The sequence below is a fragment of the Armigeres subalbatus genome, chromosome 3 (assembly GCF_024139115.2).
Source record: "Armigeres subalbatus isolate Guangzhou_Male chromosome 3, GZ_Asu_2, whole genome shotgun sequence".
Lineage (NCBI taxonomy): Eukaryota > Metazoa > Arthropoda > Insecta > Diptera > Culicidae > Armigeres > Armigeres subalbatus.
Window position 1 is genome coordinate 426,970,960 of NC_085141.1, and position 21,855 is coordinate 426,992,814.

At 39.6% G+C, this 21,855-nt stretch overlaps 1 protein-coding gene across 6 annotated transcripts in view; it reads right to left on the reverse strand.

Moving 5' to 3' along the window:
• LOC134227452 (protein kinase C, brain isozyme-like) overlaps window positions 1-21,855 on the reverse strand; it is a 242,618-nt gene that overhangs the window by 61,459 nt on the left and 159,304 nt on the right. Inside the window, exon 5 of one of the 6 annotated variants that reach the window (XM_062708957.1) lies at window positions 7,391-7,499. The exons of the other annotated variants lie outside the window; for them this stretch is intronic. Within the exon in view, the coding sequence (XP_062564941.1) occupies window positions 7,391-7,499 (109 nt within the window). The remainder of the gene's footprint in view (window positions 1-7,390; window positions 7,500-21,855) is intronic. 6 annotated transcript variants of the gene reach the window in all.

Genomic DNA, 21,855 nt, shown 5'->3' on the forward strand with positions numbered 1-21,855 from the left:
ACAGGATTTTCCAAATCCTGGAACAGGATTTTCCAAATCCTGGAACAGGATTTTCCAAATCCTGGAACAGGATTTTCCAAATCCTGGAACAGGATTTTCCAAATCCTGGAACAGGATTTTCCAAATCCTGGAACAGGATTTTCCAAATCCTGGAACAGGATTTTCCAAATCCTGGAACAGGATTTTCCAAATCCTGGAACAGGAATCCTGGAACAGGATTTTCCAAATCCTGGAACAGGATTTTCCAAATCCTGGAACAGGATTTTCCAAATCCTGGAACAGGATTTTCCAAATCCTGGAACAGGATTTTCCAAATCCTGGAACAGGATTTTCCAAATCCTGGAACAGGATTTTCCAAATCCTGGAACAGGATTTTCCAAATCCTGGAACAGGATTTTCCAAATCCTGGAACAGGATTTTCCAAATCCTGGAACAGGATTTTCCAAATCCTGGAACAGGATTTTCCAAATCCTGGAACAGGATTTTCCAAATCCTGGAACAGGATTTTCCAAATCCTGGAACAGGATTTTCCAAATCCTGGAACAGGATTTTCCAAATCCTGGAACAGGATTTTCCAAATCCTGGAACAGGATTTTCCAAATCCTGGAACAGGATTTTCCAAATCCTGGAACAGGATTTTCCAAATCCTGGAACAGGATTTTCCAAATCCTGGAACAGGATTTTCCAAATCCTGGAACAGGATTTTCCAAATCCTGGAACAGGATTTTCCAAATCCTGGAACAGGATTTTCCAAATCCTGGAACAGGATTTTCCAAATCCTGGAACAGGATTTTCCAAATCCTGGAACAGGATTTTCCAAATCCTGGAACAGGATTTTCCAAATCCTGGAACAGGATTTTCCAAATCCTGGAACAGGATTTTCCAAATCCTGGAACAGGATTTTCCAAATCCTGGAACAGGATTTTCCAAATCCTGGAACAGGATTTTCCAAATCCTGGAACAGGATTTTCCAAATCCTGGAACAGGATTTTCCAAATCCTGGAACAGGATTTTCCAAATCCTGGAACAGGATTTTCCAAATCCTGGAACAGGATTTTCCAAATCCTGGAACAGGATTTTCCAAATCCTGGAACAGGATTTTCCAAATCCTGGAACAGGATTTGCTCGGACCTGGACCAGGATTTTCTCAATCCTGGAACAGGATTTTCCAAATCCTGGAACAGGATTTTCCAAATCCTGGAACAGGATTTTCCAAATCCTGGAACAGGATTTTCCAAATCCTGGAACAGGATTTTCCAAATCCTGGAACAGGATTTTCCAAATCCTGGAACAGGATTTTCCAAATCCTGGAACAGGATTTTCCAAATCCTGGAACAGGATTTTCCAAATCCTGGAACAGGATTTTCCAAATCCTGGAACAGGATTTTCCAAATCCTGGAACAGGATTTTCCAAATCCTGGAACAGGATTTTCCAAATCCTGGAACAGGATTTTCCAAATCCTGGAACAGGATTTTCCAAATCCTGGAACAGGATTTTCCAAATCCTGGAACAGGATTTTCCAAATCCTGGAACAGGATTTTCCAAATCCTGGAACAGGATTTTCCAAATCCTGGAACAGGATTTTCCAAATCCTGGAACAGGATTTTCCAAATCCTGGAACAGGATTTTCCAAATCCTGGAACAGGATTTTCCAAATCCTGGAACAGGATTTTCCAAATCCTGGAACAGGATTTTCCAAATCCTGGAACAGGATTTTCCAAATCCTGGAACAGGATTTTCCAAATCCTGGAACAGGATTTTCCAAATCCTGGAACAGGATTTTCCAAATCCTGGAACAGGATTTTCCAAATCCTGGAACAGGATTTTCCAAATCCTGGAACAGGATTTTCCAAATCCTGGAACAGGATTTTCCAAATCCTGGAACAGGATTTTCCAAATCCTGGAACAGGATTTTCCAAATCCTGGAACAGGATTTTCCAAATCCTGGAACAGGATTTTCCAAATCCTGGAACAGGATTTTCCAAATCCTGGAGCAGGATTTTCCAAATCCTAGAGCAGGATTTTTCAAATCCTGGAGCAGGATTTTCCAAATCCTGGAGCAGGATTTTCCAAATCCTGGAGCAGGATTTTCCAAATCCTGGAGCAGGATTTTCCAAATTCTGGAGAGGATTTTCCTAATCCTGGAGCAGGATTTTCCAAATCCTGGAGCAGGATTTTCCAAATCCTGGAGCAGGATTTTCCAAATCCTGGAGCAGGATTTTCCAAATCCTGGAGCAGGATTTTCCAAATCCTGGAGCAGGATTTTCCAAATCCTGGAGCAGGATTTTCCAAATCCTGGAGCAGGATTTTCCAAATCCTGGAGCAGGATTTTCCAAATCCTGGAACAGGATTTTCCAAATCCTGGAACAGGATTTTCCAAATCCTGGAACAGGATTTTCCAAATCCTGGAACAGGATTTTCCAAATCCTGGAACAGGATTTTCCAAATCCTGGAACAGGATTTTCCAAATCCTGGAGCAGGATTTTCCAAATCCTGGAGCAGGATTTTCCAAATCCTGGAGCAGGATTTTCCAAATCCTGGAGCAGGATTTTCCAAATCCTGGAGCAGGATTTTCCAAATCCTGGAGCAGGATTTTCCAAATCCTGGAGCAGGATTTTCCAAATCCTGGAACAGGATTTCCCAAATCCTGGAACAGGATTTCCTAAATCCTGGAACAGGATTTCCTAAATCCTGGAACAGGATTTCCTAAATCCTGGAACAGGATTTCCTAAATCCTGGAACAGGATTTCCTAAATCCTGGAACAGGATTTCCTAAATCCTGGAACAGGATTTCCTAAATCCTGGAACAGGATTATCCAAATCCTGGAACAGGATTATCCAAATCCTGGAACAGGATTATCCAAATCCTGGAACAGGATTTTTCCAATTCCTGGAAGAGGGTTTTCCATGTTCTGAAACAGGATTTTCTAAATCCTGGAACAGGATTTTCTAAATCCTGGAACAGGATTTTCTAAATCCTGAAACAGGATTCTCCAAATCCTGGAACAGGATTCTCCAAATCCAGGAACAGGATTTTCCAAATCTTGGAACAGGATTTTCCAAATCCTGGAACAGGATTTTCCAAATCCTGGAACAGGATTTTTCCAAATCCTGGAACAGGATTTTCCAAATCCTGGAACAGGATTTTCCAAATCCTGGAACAGGATTTTCCAAATCCTGGAACAGGATTTTTCCAAATCCTGGAACAGGATTTTCCAAATCCTGGAACAGGATTTTCCAAATCCTGGAACAGGATTTTCCAAATCCTGGAACAGGATTTTCCAAATCCTGGAACAGGATTTTCCAAATCCTGGAACAGGATTTTCCAAATCCTGGAACAGGATTTACCAAATCCTGGAACAGGATTTTCCAAATCTTGGAACAGGATTTTCCAAATCCTGGAACAGGATTTTCCAAATCCTGGAACAGGATTTTCCAAATTTTTTTGGATGGATTTTTGGAATTTTTTCATGAATTAATTTGAATAGCGCAATCAACAGAACAACATGAAAGCTTTTGATTGCAGTACTCAAATTAATTCATGAAAAAAATGTTACTTAGGACCTTTTGAAAAGTTAAGCGAGATATCTCTTCTTGCTTAAAACGGAGCCAATGCCTGAATCAAAAAAGAGTCATATCCTCTTTTGCTTTCTGCCGAGAAAAAGGATCATTTGAAAGAAGGGAGCATATCTGCCCTTGCTTTAAAACGAGAAAATGCCTGAATTGAAAGACGGAATCATATCCTCTCTTATCTTCTGCCGAGTAAAAAAGATGATAAGAGGAAAACGCAGATATAAAAAAATAGCATCGCTCTTATGATGTAGAAGCAACAAAAAAAATATACAGAATTGAACATATTTTGCATTATTTCCAAAATTGGTGATTACACAACTATTATGCCAAATGACCATATGCCAAACGAACTTTATGTCAAACGACATTATGCTTTATTCCAAACGGCGTTATGCTCAATGATTTTAGACCAAATTACCTACCAACCCTGGAACAGGATTTGCTGAATCCTAAAAAATCGGGTATTATCTTTTGAAAACCCTAGCTCGTAGATTGCTAAACGAATTAATCATCAATCAATGCTGGAACAGGATTTTCCAAATCCTGGAGCAGGATTTTCCAAATCCTGGAGCAGGATTTTCCAAATCCTGGAGCAGGATTTTCCAAATCCTGGAGCAGGATTTTCCAAATCCTGGAGCAGGATTTTCCAAATCCTGGAACAGGATTTTCCAAATCCTGGAGCAGGATTTTCCAAATCCTGGAACAGGATTTTCCAAATCCTGGAACAGGATTTTCCAAATCCTGGAACAGGATTTTCCAAATCCTGGAACAGGATTTTCCAAATCCTGGAACAGGATTTTCCAAATCCTGGAACAGGATTTTCCAAATCCTGGAACAGGATTTTCCAAATCCTGGAACAGGATTTTCCAAATCCTGGAACAGGATTTTCCAAATCCTGGAACAGGATATTCCCAATCCTGGAACAGGATTTTCCCAATCTTGGAACAGGATATTCCCAATCCTGGAACAGGATTTTCCAAATCCTGGAACAGGATTTTCCAAATCCTGGAACAGGATTCTCCAAATCCTGGAACAGGATTTTCCAAATCCTGGAACAGGATTTTCCAAATCCTGGAACAGGATTTTCCAAATCCTGGAACAGGATATTCCCAATCCTGGAACAGGATATTCCCAATCCTGGAACAGGATATTCCCAATCCTGGAACAGGATATTCCCAATCCTGGAACAGGATATTCCCAATCCTGGAACAGGATATTCCCAATCCTGGAACAGGATTTTCCAAATCCTGGAACAGGATTTGCTCGGACCTGGACCAGGATTTTCCAAATCCTGGAACAGGATTTTCCAAATCCTGGAACAGGATTTTCCAAATCCTGGAACAGGATTTTCCAAATCCTGGAACAGGATTTTCCAAATCCTGGAACAGGATTTTCCAAATCCTGGAACAGGATTTTCCAAATCCTGGAACAGGATTTTCCAAATCCTGGAGCAGGATTTTCCAAATCCTGGAGCAGGATTTTCCAAATCCTGGAGCAGGATTTTCCAAATCCTGGAGCAGGATTTTCCAAATCCTGGAGCAGGATTTTCCAAATCCTGGAGCAGGATTTTCCAAATCCTGGAGCAGGATTTTCCAAATCCTGGAGCAGGATTTTCCAAATCCTGGAGCAGGATTTTCCAAATCCTGGAGCAGGATTTTCCAAATCCTGGAGCAGGATTTTCCAAATCCTGGAGCAGGATTTTCCAAATCCTGGAGCAGGATTTTCCAAATCCTGGAGCAGGGTTTACAACATCCTGGAGCAGGATTTTCCAAATCCTGGAGCAGGATTTTCCAAATCCTGGAGCAGGATTTTCCAAATCCTGGAGCAGGATTTTCCAAATCCTGGAGCAGGATTTTCCAAATCCTGGAGCAGGATTTTCCAAATCCTGGAGCAGGATTTTCCAATTCCTGGAGCAGGATTTTTCCAACTCCTGGAGCAGGATTTTCCAAATCCTGGAGCAGGATTTTCCAAATCCTGGAGCAGGATTTTCCAAATCCTGGAGCAGGATTTTCCAAATCCTGGAGCAGGATTTTCCAAATCCTGGAGCAGGATTTTACAAATCCTGGAGCAGGATTTTACAAATCCTGGAGCAGGATTTTCCAAATCCTGGAACAGGATTTTCCAAATCCTGGAGCAGGATTTTCCAAATAAGGCAATAAGGAATCATATCCACCAAAGAAGGAATCATATCCCGCCTTCTGCTGGGCAATTGCATCCCTCAAAAAAAGGATCATATCTCGCTTAACTTTTCAAAAGGACCTAAGTAACATTTTTTCATGAATTAATTTGAATAGCGCAATCAACAGAACAACATGAAAGCTTTTGATTGCAGTACTCAAATTAATTCATGAAAAAAATGTTACTTAGGACCTTTTGAAAAGTTAAGCGAGATATCTCTTCTTGCTTAAAACGGAGCCAATGCCTGAATCAAAAAAGAGTCATATCCTCTTTTGCTTTCTGCCGAGAAAAAGGATCATTTGAAAGAAGGGAGCATATCTGCCCTTGCTTTAAAACGAGAAAATGCCTGAATTGAAAGACGGAATCATATCCTCTCTTATCTTCTGCCGAGTAAAAAAGATGATAAGAGGAAAACGCAGATATAAAAAAATAGCATCGCTCTTATGATGTAGAAGCAACAAAAAAATATACAGAATTGAATATATTTTGCATTATTTCCAAAATTGGTGATTACACAACTATTATGCCAAATGACCATATGCCAAACGAACTTTATGTCAAACGACATTACGCTTTATTCCAAACGGCGTTTATGCCCAATAATTTTAGACCAAATTACCTACCAACCCTGGAACAGGATTTGCTGAATCCTAAAAAATCGGGTATTATCTTTTTAAAACCCTAGCTCGTAGATTGCTAAACGAATTAATCATATCCTGCAATAAATTTCTACTTCATCGCTGAACAATGTTCGGAAAATTTCAAAACACGATATCTCGGGTACTTATTCAAAAGGACGTATGTGATTTTGTAAACAAAGATTCAAACGTCGATTTGTCCAATCTGATAGTACTCCCACGCAAACCATCACCACAGACAGGTAGGAGAAGCCTTCAGCTACCTGTTGGTGGTGTTGGTTTGCGTGGGAGTGCCATCAGATTGGACAAATCGACGTTTAAACCTTTGTTTACAAAATCACATACGTCCTTTTGAATAAGTACCTGAGATATATAAATTTTCATTAATAAGACTATTAAGGATTGTTTGGAAATTATAACTTTGGTTGATATTTTCGAACAGAAACGCACAATATTAAGCCTTGCATTATTGTTTTTTATTTCCTGTAATTAAAACATTATTTTTCTTCCAGTCTTTTAGTACATTTTGGAAAAATAGACATACCAGTCAAGACACTTCTAGACTATTCTAACCAAGGTGCGAGTACGACGTCCAATGTACAGTGTGCAAGTGGTGTCCTATTCTAAGGGCATGAATCTATTCAAAAACTCATCCAACAAAAAAATGCACCTCATGGCATGATGACATTCCAACTTATGCACCATTACACAAATGACCCGAGTAGGAATTCACAACAGCCTATTCTAGTTATCATTCACTGTTTGACGAAACTCGGATATCAGTTGGAGTACTTGTGGATCTTGATTTCAAAAGTTGAAACAATAAATTTTTAGAAACACAAAACTTAGGCTGAGGTCGTCCTCAAACGTTCGAGGCCGATTGCTACGATCTATTTTCCTTCAGCGGTGAGTTGATGAGTGGGTGGGTGCGGGTGATTTTTCGGCGATAGAAAGAGAGAAACAGAGAGCAAGAGCGAAAGTGTGATAGAGCGAGGAGTACCTGAGCATTTTAAACCCTGATGCGCAATCCCGTGCAGCATCGAACCGCAGTGATCGCAAAAGGTTGGTGTAATGAAAGTATATCCTTGCCATTTATGCGGGTTTTGTGCCTACAGGAAACAGAAAAAGAGAGACAGATAGATAACAAAATGGGAGAAAAGGGGGAGGATGAAGCGCGCTTGGGCGGTGAATTAGGGGCAAAAGCGTCCTTTTGTGGCAAGGTGCTATGCCGTTTCGGGGAGGTGTGAGATAAAACTCAAAAGGAAAAGAAAAATTTCGGTCATAAAAAGATTTCAGCAGGTGATAAGGTCCGGTAGGGCAATGGAAAAGGTAAACTCGGAAGGCGAGCCGACCGAGAGGTACGCAACGAGCGAAGAAATTTGTGATATGGGTTAGAAACACGGGTCTACTCTGCCTTAGCAACGATTGCTACGCTTGGTTAGATCCACGTTCACACGCCTACTGTGTCGTCGAATGCAGACTGGAATTTGATGAGCTTACGCTATGTGATGCGGTAAAAAAAACGGTAGGAGATTCGCAGCCTTTTAACATTTGCTACCCTCTTAGTTTAAAATAGTCTAAAAACAATATTTTTTATGAGAGCTGTTGATCCCATGAGCATTTTTAATTTCTACCCTACTGATACCAAAAAACCAATTCTCAAAGCTTCAATAATAAACAAATCCCATCTACGAGGTCAACAACAGAAAGTAACGTAAGCAGAGAGGCCGTCATTGTTGGTAAATTGCGAGGAAAAGCGATGCGCGTATAGCAAATCTAATAGATGCACTCATTATGTAAAACAACACCAGAACGGGCATTCAAAGTTGCATTATCCGTGAAGCTAAAGTCAGACGACAGAAAGGAATAGTTGTAGAAAGAGTTAGTAGACAAAACTGTTGCACTGGTGAGATGTATGTAGCAAAGTAGATAGATATAGGAGTCAAAGCAAATTCTCTGTACAAGATGGGAACCGTAGAGACAGCCTCAAGCAACGCCGAGCATAGTGTCCTGTTTCTGTGCAAGGTCCTTGCTCGTTGTCTCCTGGGTAGAGTGGCTAATGATAGTGTTAGATATGTTTAGTACACTGGGATTCAATTGTAATGGTTATGGCTAACAACAATGGGGCGGCGAGAACGTCGACTGTGACGTTCAGTGGTGATGATGACGATAATAATGACAATGATGACGAAGATGTTGTTGGTGGCATTAACGCAGCAGGCCAAGTTCTATAGCCGTTACGCTCTGGCGCCGCCATGGTGACCAAGTGTCGTTAATATTGAGATTGTTAGTCATGGAAAAATAATGCCGATGAGAACTCGTCAGCATTTTCAAGAAACAAATCTCGCTTAACTTTTCAGTGACCTAAGTAACATTTTTTTCATGATTTAATTTGAATAGCGCAATCAACAGAAAAACATGAAAGCTTTTGATTGCAACACTCAAATTAATTCATGAAAAAAATGTTACTTAGGACCTTTTGAAAAGTTAAGCGAGAAATTATCGATTCAAAATGCTATATGTATGATGAAATAGTTTTAATGGCTTTATTGCGGAATAAAAGCCACCTTCGTGAAAATCGAACAATATTACATGTTCACAGTTTAGGTTTCTGTTTCGTGATGGTTTGCTTTTTAACGTCTACCAAATTCTTATCTTTTGTTGCAACAAGACTGAGTCTGTGAATAAAATACATATTTTTTATTTCTCATCGCAGTGTGTATTGACTCCATAATATAATTAGAAAATTATTTAGAGCTTTTTAGTGGAATGTCTTCACTTGTCGTAATGCAAGATAGTATATTCTGATTTATTTCCACCACTTCAACAGATACGTATTTCAAAATATGAGTCTCCCAAATAAACGAAAGATTAATGAAAACATATTTCGACAGTAAGGCCGTTACAGTTGTATAGTATTATAATATTGAAGCACAAGCATCTCAGAATCCAAAAAACAGTCTTCTACCCATGGATTCAATTACAGAAATCTAAAATATCTAAGGCAACATATTAATCAATAATAAGAGCTCGTCATTACAAAGCAGTTTGCATCTTCTCGTTGATATGTTCAACATCATCGTTGACTAGAACAAGTTTCCCTACGTCTAAGAAAGCCATCACCAATTCTAAAGACTATGAATCCGATAAAGAGCTTCAGGTCAATAAGTTAATTCTGGGTAACATCAGAGGTGCTTCACTACCAGAGAAGCACAAATCCGATTATGGGAAGAATCATAATACCCCGGTCGACGATGCACATAATAGTTTGACAATAATTTCTTCACTGTCATATGATACTCATCTACCAGCAGCACTGATAATTAGGAGGGTGAAACGCCTGCCATACGCAGTACAATGACACTTTACCCAACATAAATTTCCGGACTTCTGGTATTGGTACCCATTTTCTGAGTGGTCTACTTTGAATCAGCTGCTCATTTTGGCCGATTGGCCCGTACGTAGAAAGTGTTATTTATTAGCATTTAACATTTCCTGACAAAAACTTGCAATTAGTTGAGGTTCATTCAATCAAATTTCCAACGGAAATTCATTCGAATTCCAAACGGAAATTTATTCGAATTTCCAACGGAAATTCATTCGAACATCCAACGGAAATTCATTCGAATTTCCAACGGAAATTCATTCGAATTTTCAGCATAAATTCATTCGAATTTCCAACGGTAATTCATTTGAATTTCCAACGGAAATTCATTCGAATTCCCAACGGAATGTCATCCAAATTTCTAACGGAAATTCATTCGAACTTCCAACGTAAATTCATTCGAACTTCCAACAGAAATTCATTCGAACTTCCAACGGAAATTCAATCGAATACCCAACGGAAACTCATTCGAATTACCAACGGAAATTCATTTGACTTTCCAACGGAAAATCATTTGAATTCCCAACGGAAAATCATTCATTCGAATTTCCAACGGAAATTCATTCGAATTTCCAACGGAAATTCATTCGAATTTCCAACGGAAATTCATTCGAGTGTTCAACGGAAATTCATTCGAATTTGCAACGGAAAGTCATTAGAATTCCCAACGGAATGTCATCCGAATTTCCGAAGAAATCCATTCGAACTTTCAACGTAAATTCATTTGAACTTCCAACGGAAATTCATTTGAACTTCCAGCGGAAATTCTTTCGAACTTCCAACGGAAATTCATTCAAATTTCCAACGGGAATTCATTCGAATTTCCAACGGAAAACCATTTGAATTCCCAACGGAAAACATTTGAATTCCCAACGGAAATTCATCCAAATTTCCATCGAAAATACATTCGAATTTTCAACGGAAATTCATTCGAATTTCCAACGGAAATTCATTCGAATTTCCAACGGAAATTCATTCGAATTTCCAACGGAAATTCATTCGAATTTCCAACGGAAATTCATTCGAATTTCCAACGGAAATTCATTAAAATTTCAACAGAAATTCATTTCACGGAAATTCATTCAATTTCAACGGAAATTATTCAATTTCAACGAATTCATTCGAATTTCCAACGGAAATTCATTCGAATTTCCAACGGAAATTCATTCGAATTTCCAACGGAAATTCATTCGAATTTCCAATAGAAATTCATTCGAATTTCCAACGGAAATTCATTCGGAATTCCAATGGAAATTCATTCGAATTTCAAACAGACATTCATTCGAATTTGCAACGGAAATTTCCGCTGGAAATTCGAATGAATTTCCGCTGGAAATTCGAATGAATTTCCGTTGGAAATTCGAATGAATTTCCTTTGGAAATTCGAATGAATTTCCTTTGAAATTGAATGAATTTCCGTTGAAATTGAATGAATTTCCGTTGAAATTGAATGAATTTCCGTTGAAATTGAATGAATTTCCGTTGAATTGAATGAATTTCCGTTGAAATTGAATGAATTTCCGTTGAAATTGAATGAATTTCCGTTGAAATTGAATGAATTTCCGTTGAATTGAATGAATTTCCGTTGAATTGAATGAATTTCCGTTGAAATTGAATGAATTTCCGTTGAAATTGAATGAATTTCCGTTGAAATTCGAATGAATTTCCGTTGAAATTGAATGAATTTCCGTTGGAAATTCGAATGAATTTCCGTTGGAAATTGAATGAATTTCCGTTGAAATTGAATGAATTTCCGTTGAAATTGAATGAATTTCCGTTGGAAATTCGAATGAATTTCTGTTGGAAATTCGAATGAATTTCCGTTGAAAATTCAAATGAATTTCCGTTGGAAATTCGAATGATTTTCGTTGGAAATTTGAAAAAATTTTAGTTGGAGATTTGAATGAATTTCCGTTGCAAAATCGAATGAATTTCTGTTGGAAATTCGAATAAATTTTCTTTGGAAATTCGAATTAATTTCCATTGTAGATTCGAATGAATTTCCGTTGTAGATTCGAATGAATTTCCGTTGGAAATTCGAATGATTTTCCGTTGGAAATTTGAATGAATTTCAGTTGGAAATTTGAATGAATTTCCGTTGCAAAATCGAATGAATTTCTGTTGGAAATTCGAATAAATTTTCTTTGGAAATTCGAATTAATTTCCATTGTAGATTCGAATGAATTTCCGTTGGAAATTCGAATGAATTTCCGTTGGAAACTCGAATGAATTTCCATTGGATACTCGAATTAATTTCCGTTGGAAATAAGAATAAATTTCCGTTGAAAACTCGAATGAATCTCCTTTGGAAATTTTCATGAATTTCCTTTGGAAATCCGAATGAATTTCCGTTGTAGATTCGAATGAATTTCCGATGGAAATTCGAATGAATTTGCGTTGGAAATTCGAATGAATTTGCGTTGGAAAGTCGAATGAATTTCCGTTGGGAATTCGAATAATTTTCCCTTGGAAATTCGGATGAATTTTCTTTGGAAATTGGAATGAATTTCCTCTGGAAATTTGAATGAATCTCCGTTGGAAATTCAAATGAATTTCCGTTGGAAATTCGTTAGGACTTCCAACAGGAGTTCATTCGAATTCCTAAATAAAATTCAAGTTTTCAACGAAAATTCATTCGAAATTCCATTGAAATTCGAATTTCCAACGTGAATTCATTCGATTCTTCAACAGAAAATTATTTGAATGCATTTGAATGTTGAACGGAACTTCTTTCGGATTTCCAACGGAAGTTCATATAGATTTTCTAAATAAAAATAATTCCCAATGATAATTTATTCGATTGTCAAAAGATAATCATTTGGAATTCAAAATAAATTCTTTTTAATCCCGAAGTTACATTCATTTGTGTTTTCAAGAGAAATCCTTAAGATTTCCAAATCCGATTTTCCAATTGTAGTCCGTATTTCACAAGAAAATTTATTCATATTTGCAACTCTCACAAACCGAAATTTCAAATGCCGATTCTTCCAAGTTTTCGAGAGAAATTATTAGTTCTAAGACGAAGAATCAGTTGCCGAGGACAGCCTCTGATAGAAACATTCTGCAAATCTTGCCATTTATAGTCGCCGACCGGTCGATTACCTAATGCTCACTCACTTTCTTACACAACGTCCAAAAATCTGAGATTTTTCTAGCAATGTTATTGCGGTCGACACCAAAATCGATAAACAATTGGTGTTCTGGGACGTGGCAATGCCAATTAAAAAACACAGAACAAATTGTAATATCTTCCGCACTTTGGAATAAATGGTTCTGAACCTTGTGTACAAATATATTAACCAAATGTAAACATCTACAATATGTTGCTCTGCATGTCAAAATTAGTCACGCGATGCCAACTTACGTCAATTTCGGTGCGCTCCCTTATTTCCACGATTCTAGTCGAAATTTCACGTGGATTTTATCATCCGTGAAGAGCACGGATTCCATAATAGCATTCAACAAATTGTACGACCCTCCATCAACTCATCCAATTTGTTGCGTGAGTATAACTACCATCAGCAGTAATCGTCGTTAATCGACCGAGGCCACACGCAACCGGAGAATTTGTTGATTGCCTTAAAGCGACGTGTCCTGGATGACATTTACGATCTATTTGAAAACCGCCAACATCCACTGAATAATACCGCATTAAGCACGTTGCTGAGCGCACGGTGTGAGAGCTGCTAAATTTGCGACATCATCGCAAATTACATATGCGGAGCTTCATCTTCCTTCGCAATAACGCCTCGTCCCGGTTAATGCCGGGGGAGGAAAACAAAATTCGTAACGACTCTCTAACTTTCCCATCCTCCTGCGGGGCGGGCAGCTTCGATTACATCGGATCAGAAACCCTGCTAAACAAACTGTTTACCTTACTCGGTGTTCTGTCAGCAGCAGAGTAGCGGAGATCTCGAAAAATGCGAGTACCACTTAGCGACGTCGTCGGCGGTGGCTGTTAGTGTGGGACGAGAATCAATTGATGATTTAATTGATCGTTTACAGTTCTATTTAAATGGTGTGCACTAACCCAAGCAATTAACAAGTTGCTGCCAAAATCATTATGAAGTGTCCTACTTACTAGAATAGGCATCAATAAATCACTTTGACTTAATTGTACAGCATCCGATGTAATAGCTGTCGAAAACTGAAAGTCGTCCCACCCTAAGTACCAGGTTCAAGAGAGCGACCATTCAATTTTCACACCGACGACAACGATCGACTGCCGCAAAAATAACCCGGCCAAACAGCCACCGGGCAGAAGCGGCTTTAATACAGAGACCCACTTAACAGCTGCTTTAACAGGTCGTTAGGCAAATTAGTCCGGTTGGATTCTTCTCGCTTCTTTCCGAGATGGGCTTTTGTAAGGGGAGAATTCCCTCCGTTCGGAGAACTGCAAAGAATAGGGCAGGGAATGAACCGAGCACACTATTTGTTTTTACACGAGTTTACTCACTCGTCGGAGGTTGTGGTTGGTGGTAAATTAAAATATTATTTGTTTATTATTATTATTGGTTATGAACATAAGCTAGATCTAGAGCTGGAAGGAAGACGTCCAAACCACTCAGAAACTATTGAGTAAATTATGACAGCAAAACAACACTCCGTAAAATAGTAGTAGAACAAACAATTAAGTGAAAGCAAATACTAGTTATGAACGAATAAAATGTTTTCATAGCCATTAAAATTGTAATTTTATGTCGGATTGTGGATTGCATTTTCCTTGCCATTAATTGAGGTGTATTGATATGACAAGCGTGAGTTTCAAAAATAGTTAAAGGGAATAGTTATTAAATCTTTTAGGTCTGAGAAATATTTCAGGGTGTCGAAGAATATTTCACAAAAGAAGGTTCATTTAGACAAACACCTTTTAAACAAAAGTTATTGCGATGAATGCACTGTGGTCTAATATGTCCGCGCAGAGTCGATATTTGGTTGAGAATGTAGCTTGGTAAAAGATCATTTCGGCAAAAGGCATTTTCAGACAAATGATAGGTTCGGCCATAAATCGAAATCATTGGATTGTGACCTATTCACAACTGAAACTAGAATAAAGCTTATTTCCATTTAAAAAGTGCCGAAAATGGCGAGAAAATGGCTTTGTAAAGCCAACTTGGCAACCAGATTTCTTGCTATACAACGTGGGAAAACTTAAACATATTTTTTCGAAGAAATCCATCTGACAACTTCAGAAAATGTGGTGAACAACTTCAATTTAAGAAATTGCTTCTAGAGCACATTCTGAAATTCTTGAATGAATCCCTTTGGTTTTTAGATTGGAAATTATTTCAAAAAAAAATTTTTTTTCTCCTTTCCCCAATATTTTTATTGGAAAAAAACGAACATCCTTCAAAAATACTTCAATTTCATGAATTTCTCTAGGAATTACTTCTGAGAACCTTTTAGCTTTCCATCGACAATTTCTCCTGAAAGTCAATAAAAAAATCTACCCGAAACTCTTTTATTATTTTATAAAAAAAAAAACTTCAAGCATAAAAACAGTTGACAGTTGACTTTAATTGAGGTTGACAATCAGTTGACGTCCATCAGACAAATTAATTGCAAATTGTTCAGCGATTCGGCCATACGGAAAATCTATTTTCAAGATATTTAACCAAGCACTCTCTCAGTAGGATTTTTGAGAGGGATATTTGAAATAATTTTTGAGATTATTTTCGCAGAAATTCCTGCATGAATTCATGGAGGAGCTCTTGGAACAAAAAGCAGAAGAATTTCCAGATTAATTTCTTCAGAATATTGCGGGGAAATTTCTTAAGGGCTCCCGGGTGATTTCTTGGCGGAATTCGGGGAAAAGTAGCATGAGAAATTTTTAGGGGGCTTTCAGCAGGATTTTTTTTCTTTATTTCTGTGAATTTTGAAACGACTTCAGTTCTTCACTTGTCATGATATTGTCATGATTAGGTCCAACCTAGAGACCTCCGCAAGCAGATAGATAGTTCTCCGGAGTTCAATCGCTGCAGCCAGATAGGAAACCCAACTTTAGTGCATAACATCGATCCATAAAACTGACCGAAGAAGGTAAAACTTTTCAGAGGGACAGACTTTCGCAAAAAAATATTCGAAGCGGAGGATTTCCGCAATAAACTGATCAGAACGATGCCAAATTCTGATCTCATTTAAAAATAAAACAAAAAACTTCGGAGCAAGCGTGGCTCACTCTGAGAGCTACAGCTTTCGTATTCCTGCTAAATAGGACTTGGTCGGCTGGTATCAAGATGAGGATACAACAAACGCAACCAAGCCGACTGTGGGGAGCGTGAGGACTTACAGCCCTGGGAAGACCAGGGAGGCTCGCACACCTCCTTGGGTGGGACTTATTTCCGGGTTGGAGTGTCCGGAAGGTCAAACTGGATCTAGAACTGGTAATACAGTCCTCCATTTTTGAGAAAGCAGATGAGGACAGATAGGCTGGCGGTATCGTCAGCTAGGGCATCTCATGTTTGACATCGGCAGATCACATGTTCCACTGAGTTTTGTACTCCACAGATGTCACAAACGGTCCGAAAGGGTCTTCCGCCGAAATTATGTGAGAATCGGGTGTGTTAGGTTGCTCACGGTAATGCCTAAGCCGACCCCTTCTCTTGAAAGGGAACCGTCAGTGTATCGATGTTCATGGTCCCTAAACTCAGTGTTCAGCAACTCGGGGACCGATCTTCGAGGAGCTTCCGTGTTGTCCCCTCTTTTCAAGGGCCTCGCAATGGAGCTACATGTTGGCTGTGGAAAGTGGCTGTGGCTGTGGAAAGCCACCGGGGGGATATTGACGCCGGCCATCATGTGCGTGATCCGATCGCCTTGAACAAGGAGAGTGTTCCTATGGGTTCCGGATGTAGCGGAAGCGTATGCGGAGGCTTTTAGGCAAATAGCCAGTTGCACACGATGGCAAAATGGGAGGACACCTGCTTTGGAGAAGTTAGCCCAAGCGGGTGTGGAAGGAAGAAGTCCGGAAGCTATTGCTTAAAGACTGGGGAGAGCATGTTGACAAGCTCACAACGTGCTACACATGTCAGTTCTAGTCCGTACAGCAGTCTGCTGTCAATCAGCGCTTGGCCGATACGATTCCGAGTGGCCCTGTTGTTCGTCATATGCTGTCTTGATAATGTTTTTTATAAGGTTGATCCTTGATTTGCCGCCGACTTCGACCGCATGGAAATGCGGGACGAAATTCAGTCCTCGGTCGATGGAAACTCCGAGGACCTTGACTAGTTTCTAGTTTGGAATCGGCTGCCCGCTAATCTTGAGACTAGGGCCGGAGAGACGGTTATCTCCATTGCATACATGTCTGCGGACACTTTTTCCGGCCGACAAGGTGAAGCCAACCGACAAGATCCACAAGGCCTGCACTAACCGCTGCTTGGGTTCGGATACGCGTTCGCGTCGACTACCACAAGCAGGTTGTCGTCCGCGTAGATGAAGATGTAGATGTTCTTGATGTGGCCATTGAAGACCCCATTAATGACAACCAGAAACAGGGTTACTGCCAGAACATACCCCTGCGGGGAAACTCTGGAAAAGTTCTGGAGGCGGAATTGTCGATAAAAGACCCGGAAGGATCAGCGGGTGAGGAAGTTGTGCACAAAAGCTAGGATGTTACCAGGAAACCCCATCATTCCGTAAAGTGTCTCCCGAACAAATATGTATGGGGGAATGAAATTTGGCTAAACTTTTTTGGGAAAGATTCGAAAAGATCAGGTATTATGTATTAAAATCTATTTTTTGTCTACTTTCCGGTGGTTAGTGTGGTGAATTGCGCATAGCTGCGCCAAAGCGGGTAATTGACTGGTGCAATGTTAGAATGAAGACGCTGTCTTTGTTCTAGATCCTAGGGCCTGGGCTTGCGGAAGCCCTTGGATAACATAAAGTATGTCGGATAACTATTTTAACCTCAAAATGAATTCAACGTTTCAAAATTACTCTGTGGTGAAGTTTTGAACGCAATCTCAGGTTTTGTCCGCGATTTGTATGAGGGCCCGTCACTGTGCGTCCGTCAGACTCAAGCTTTTCACGCAGGTTGACCAACCTCTCGACGACCTTTGATACACAGGAGGTCAGCGAGATAGGCTGGTAATCAGCAGCGTCGCGGGAGGGAGGTTTATCAGCATCAGATACCTTATTCCATCCGGACCACAAGACTTCCCTTTGCTACTCGCAAGAGCAAAGGAAAGCTTGGCGAACGAAAAGGGCTGGTTTATTGGGGAACTAAGCAAATCCGGCGGGACTCGAAAGTTCTGCAGCGTCAGAGCTCTGGTGGCTATGAGCCTTTGAACATCGGTTAGGTAGCCGCTTACTACCCGAGTGCATTGGTCACATAGTACGGTCTTGCGATTCGATGTGGATGGGGGAAGATCTACGCTTGCCACTAAGCGCATTGACTTTTACCCACAGTTCGGCGGTGGATTGTGCCGAATAGATGGAATCAAAAAGTCTTCCCACTGCTTCTTTTTGGCGTCTTGGATGACCGTTCGGCCTTATAGTGCTTTTGTTTGTAGTTTTCCAATGCACTGTAACGAGCATGTCCGTTCTTTAAATGTTTTCGTATTTTCTTCAGTATAAATTATCCGTATTATTATAATTAGTTTGAACCAGTAGAGTACTGAGAAGTTCGCCCACTGCATGAATCTTATTTCAAATTCACGAGTAGCGTCCTACAGACATTCATTTAAATGAGTTCCTACCCTAGCACTTACCGTTCTCGGGTGCCCAGGGAGAAGCCTCCTGAGCGCTCGTAGGGCTTTCCTTCTGGCTTTAACAGCTCGACGCGTTTCGTCCGATCACCACCGAAGGGCTTTGCGTCCTGGTCGAGAGCTGGTCAGAGGGATGGATAGACCAGCGTCGTCGAGAACGACCTCGGAGAAGTCTGGAAGCGTAAGCGGGGAAGTGTGCTCCAACGCGTGTCGAATGCTGCTATCAAAGTCGGCGGCATCGTAACGGAATCGCGGCCTCTTAGAAGTGGTAGGAGGAGAAGTGACCTGAATTGTGACCTGAAAAATGGTTGCTCCCATAGAGGTCGGAAGCAACCTCCCAATTAGAGGTGTGCGCCGCCGCGCCACGCCGCCGCCGCCGACAGTTTTTGGCACGCAGCCGCCGCCGGCATATTTGCATCGGCGCGCCGCCGTTTAAAATTTGTCACGCCGCTGATCTATAATTTTCCACGCCGATTCAAATTTCCAGTGGAAACTTCAAAGATTCAGTGCAATTTCCGTATCATTTCCTGATAGATCTTTACAACATCACGTTGAAACTCCAGATATTTTTTACGAAGATACCAATTATTTCCATGAAAATTTCATACAATATCTTGTTAACATTTTGAAGAGCTCTCCGTAAATTAGCGTGAAACTTGCAAAGGATTTCCCGTTGAATTCCAAAAAAATCTAGTTGAAAAGTCTAGTCGTTCGGCAGAAAGTCACAAGGCTGAAAGTAGTTCGGCCGAATATGTCGTTTAACCGAAAAGATTATTGGGTAGAAACCTACCTGAGCAAAACTTAAGAGCAAATCGGTAGCTTGTTTTAATGATGTGAAATCATCGATTATGTTTACTTAACTTTTGGTCGTTTTAACAGTTAAAATAACAAAACGAAATAGCAGAAATATCTTACTGTAACATCCAATCAAAAACTATTCCAGCTGTCGATGAGAGCAAATTGAAAACTAATTTTGCTATTGTTTTCCGATAACCAAATAAGTACACCGCAGTAGCGTCGCGTAACCTCACTTTTTACCTGTGCACTGACTCAAAAAGCGAAAATTTGGATATTTTGACAGCCCGAATGGAAAATAAAATTATCGGAGTCGTTTATACTAGTCAAAATCTAGTTGTTCTGGGCATTTCTGCACACCAATTTCGTAAATTTAAACTCAGTGCACAGGTAGATTGGGGTTAGGGAAACGTCACTGGTACACAGTTTGATGTCATATCATTCAATTTAGTAATCTATAGTAGTATGATTTATACATATTTGAAAGCAAATTATGACTCAAAATATGTTTTCTATATGATCTCATTATGTTTTCAGACAGACTTTCTAGCCCAAAGTTATTTTGCCGAGATTGTCATTTGGTCAAACAGTTCCTTTGACTGAAAAAATCGTGAATATGTCCTTCGTCCGAAAAAGTCGTTTGGTCGAAAGGGCCATTTGGCCGAAATGGACATTCGGTCGAAAATGTCGTTCGGCTGAATTGATCATCTCTTTTTATAAAAATGAGTTTACATTTTCTTTAAGGCAATATAACACATGAACTATTGGACCGATTTGCAGGATTTCCTTACAAATCGATTCGTCTTGTGATCAACTGTGTTTATATAAATGCTGGGAAAGTTGAACAAATGTAAAAATACTACGTTTTCAAGAGTTCTGAAGAAAACCATCAAGCTCGAACTGAAATCGATCTAGAAGGCTACGATGCCATCCACTAAACGATTGACAGTAAGGTAGAAAAAAAAAAACAACCCGAGCAAGATTGGGCAGGATTGACTAGTTTTTTATATTTTCAAGACAACAACGCGAGAATATTTTGAATTTCGCGTCAAAATTTTGATTTCAGTTTTTCCAGAATATTCATTTGAAACATGTCATAATACGAGTCTGTACAATCCCATTGAATTCCACCACTTAACTTATACGGTGGAATTCAATGGCATTGTACAAACTCGTCTTATGACAAGTGAAGACATTCCACTAGAAAGCTCAAAATTTTTTTTTGACTTTCATTTGAAAATTATTTTCAGATTTTCCACGGGAGCTACTTTTAAGTTTCGAGAACTCTTTGGAATTACCAAGAGGAGCTCTTTGGATTTACCAAGGAAAATTGTTTAGGATTTACATGAGAATCTCTTCAGAATTTTCACAGGAAGTTGTACCAATTTTCTACAGGAAAATATTCGGAATATTCACGGAAAGTTTCTTTTGAGTATTCTTTGAAATTTACACAGAAAATTGTGACTGGTAGAAGAGATGCTTTAACGTTGACTTCCCCAATCTAGATTAGTTTAGACGGTTAAGAAGTAGGAGGTTGAGGGTTCGAGTCCCTCCAAGACACGTGGATTCTTTATCGCAAATTTCATATCAATTTGTCCATTTCGAAACATGTGCTGGGCATATGCACAACCAAGATGTTTAACAAAAAAAAAGATTTTCGTACGGCCGAGTTGCCGAATAATATGCAATTAATTGTAAGATGGTTAGTTTTCATCCTTTATTAGAGTGATTTTTTCGCAGGGAGAAGTTCATCACTAAACGGCTAGTTCAGCATAGCACAATCGAAAAAATTCTTTCTATTTTCGATTGGAAATTCTTGGTAAATTCCATTGACCGAAAGCGACAGATGGCAGAACTGGTAATTTGGCCGAAAAAGCCGTTTGCCCTAACAGGTTGTCCGGCCGAAACGATCGATGACCAGAAATGCCATTTAGAAGAAATAATTTTTTGACAGAAAGGGCCATTTGTTCGAAAATGTCATTTGGTCATACAGCCAAATTTCAATGACTGAACCTCGTACTGAACGGGTAATATGGTCAGAAATGACCATTTTTTGGCGAAATGGTCTTTCTGTTAATTGATCATTGAACAAAATTCTATGGCCTCTCTTTTTTTAAGTCGATACTGGCCTTTAGGCCAAAAGACACCTAACCAGGAACCATTTAGCAAAACCAAACGTTTAACGGAAACTGTTATAAGGTCAAAACTGGTTTGACCGAAAATGTAATTTGACCGAAAGCAATGTACAGCCAAAAGGAAAATTTGGCCGGACTTGTAAAAGTTGTTCACCCCAACAGGTCATTTGGCTGAATATGCCGTTCGGATGAAAAAGCGTTTGATCGAAAATGCCGTTTGGAAAAAATGTTATTTGGCAGAAAGAGCCATTGTACTTTTTACAACCTTCTTTGAAAAGTGTCGTTCGGCTGAATTGATCATTTTGCAAAAAAGACGTTTATCCGAATAATTTCGGATAAACATTCAATTCGACCTAATGGGATTTGGTTAGATATCTTTTGGCTTGAAGGCCAGTATCGACTTAAAAAGTAGAGAGGTTACGAAATTTCGTTCAAAGGCCGTTTGACT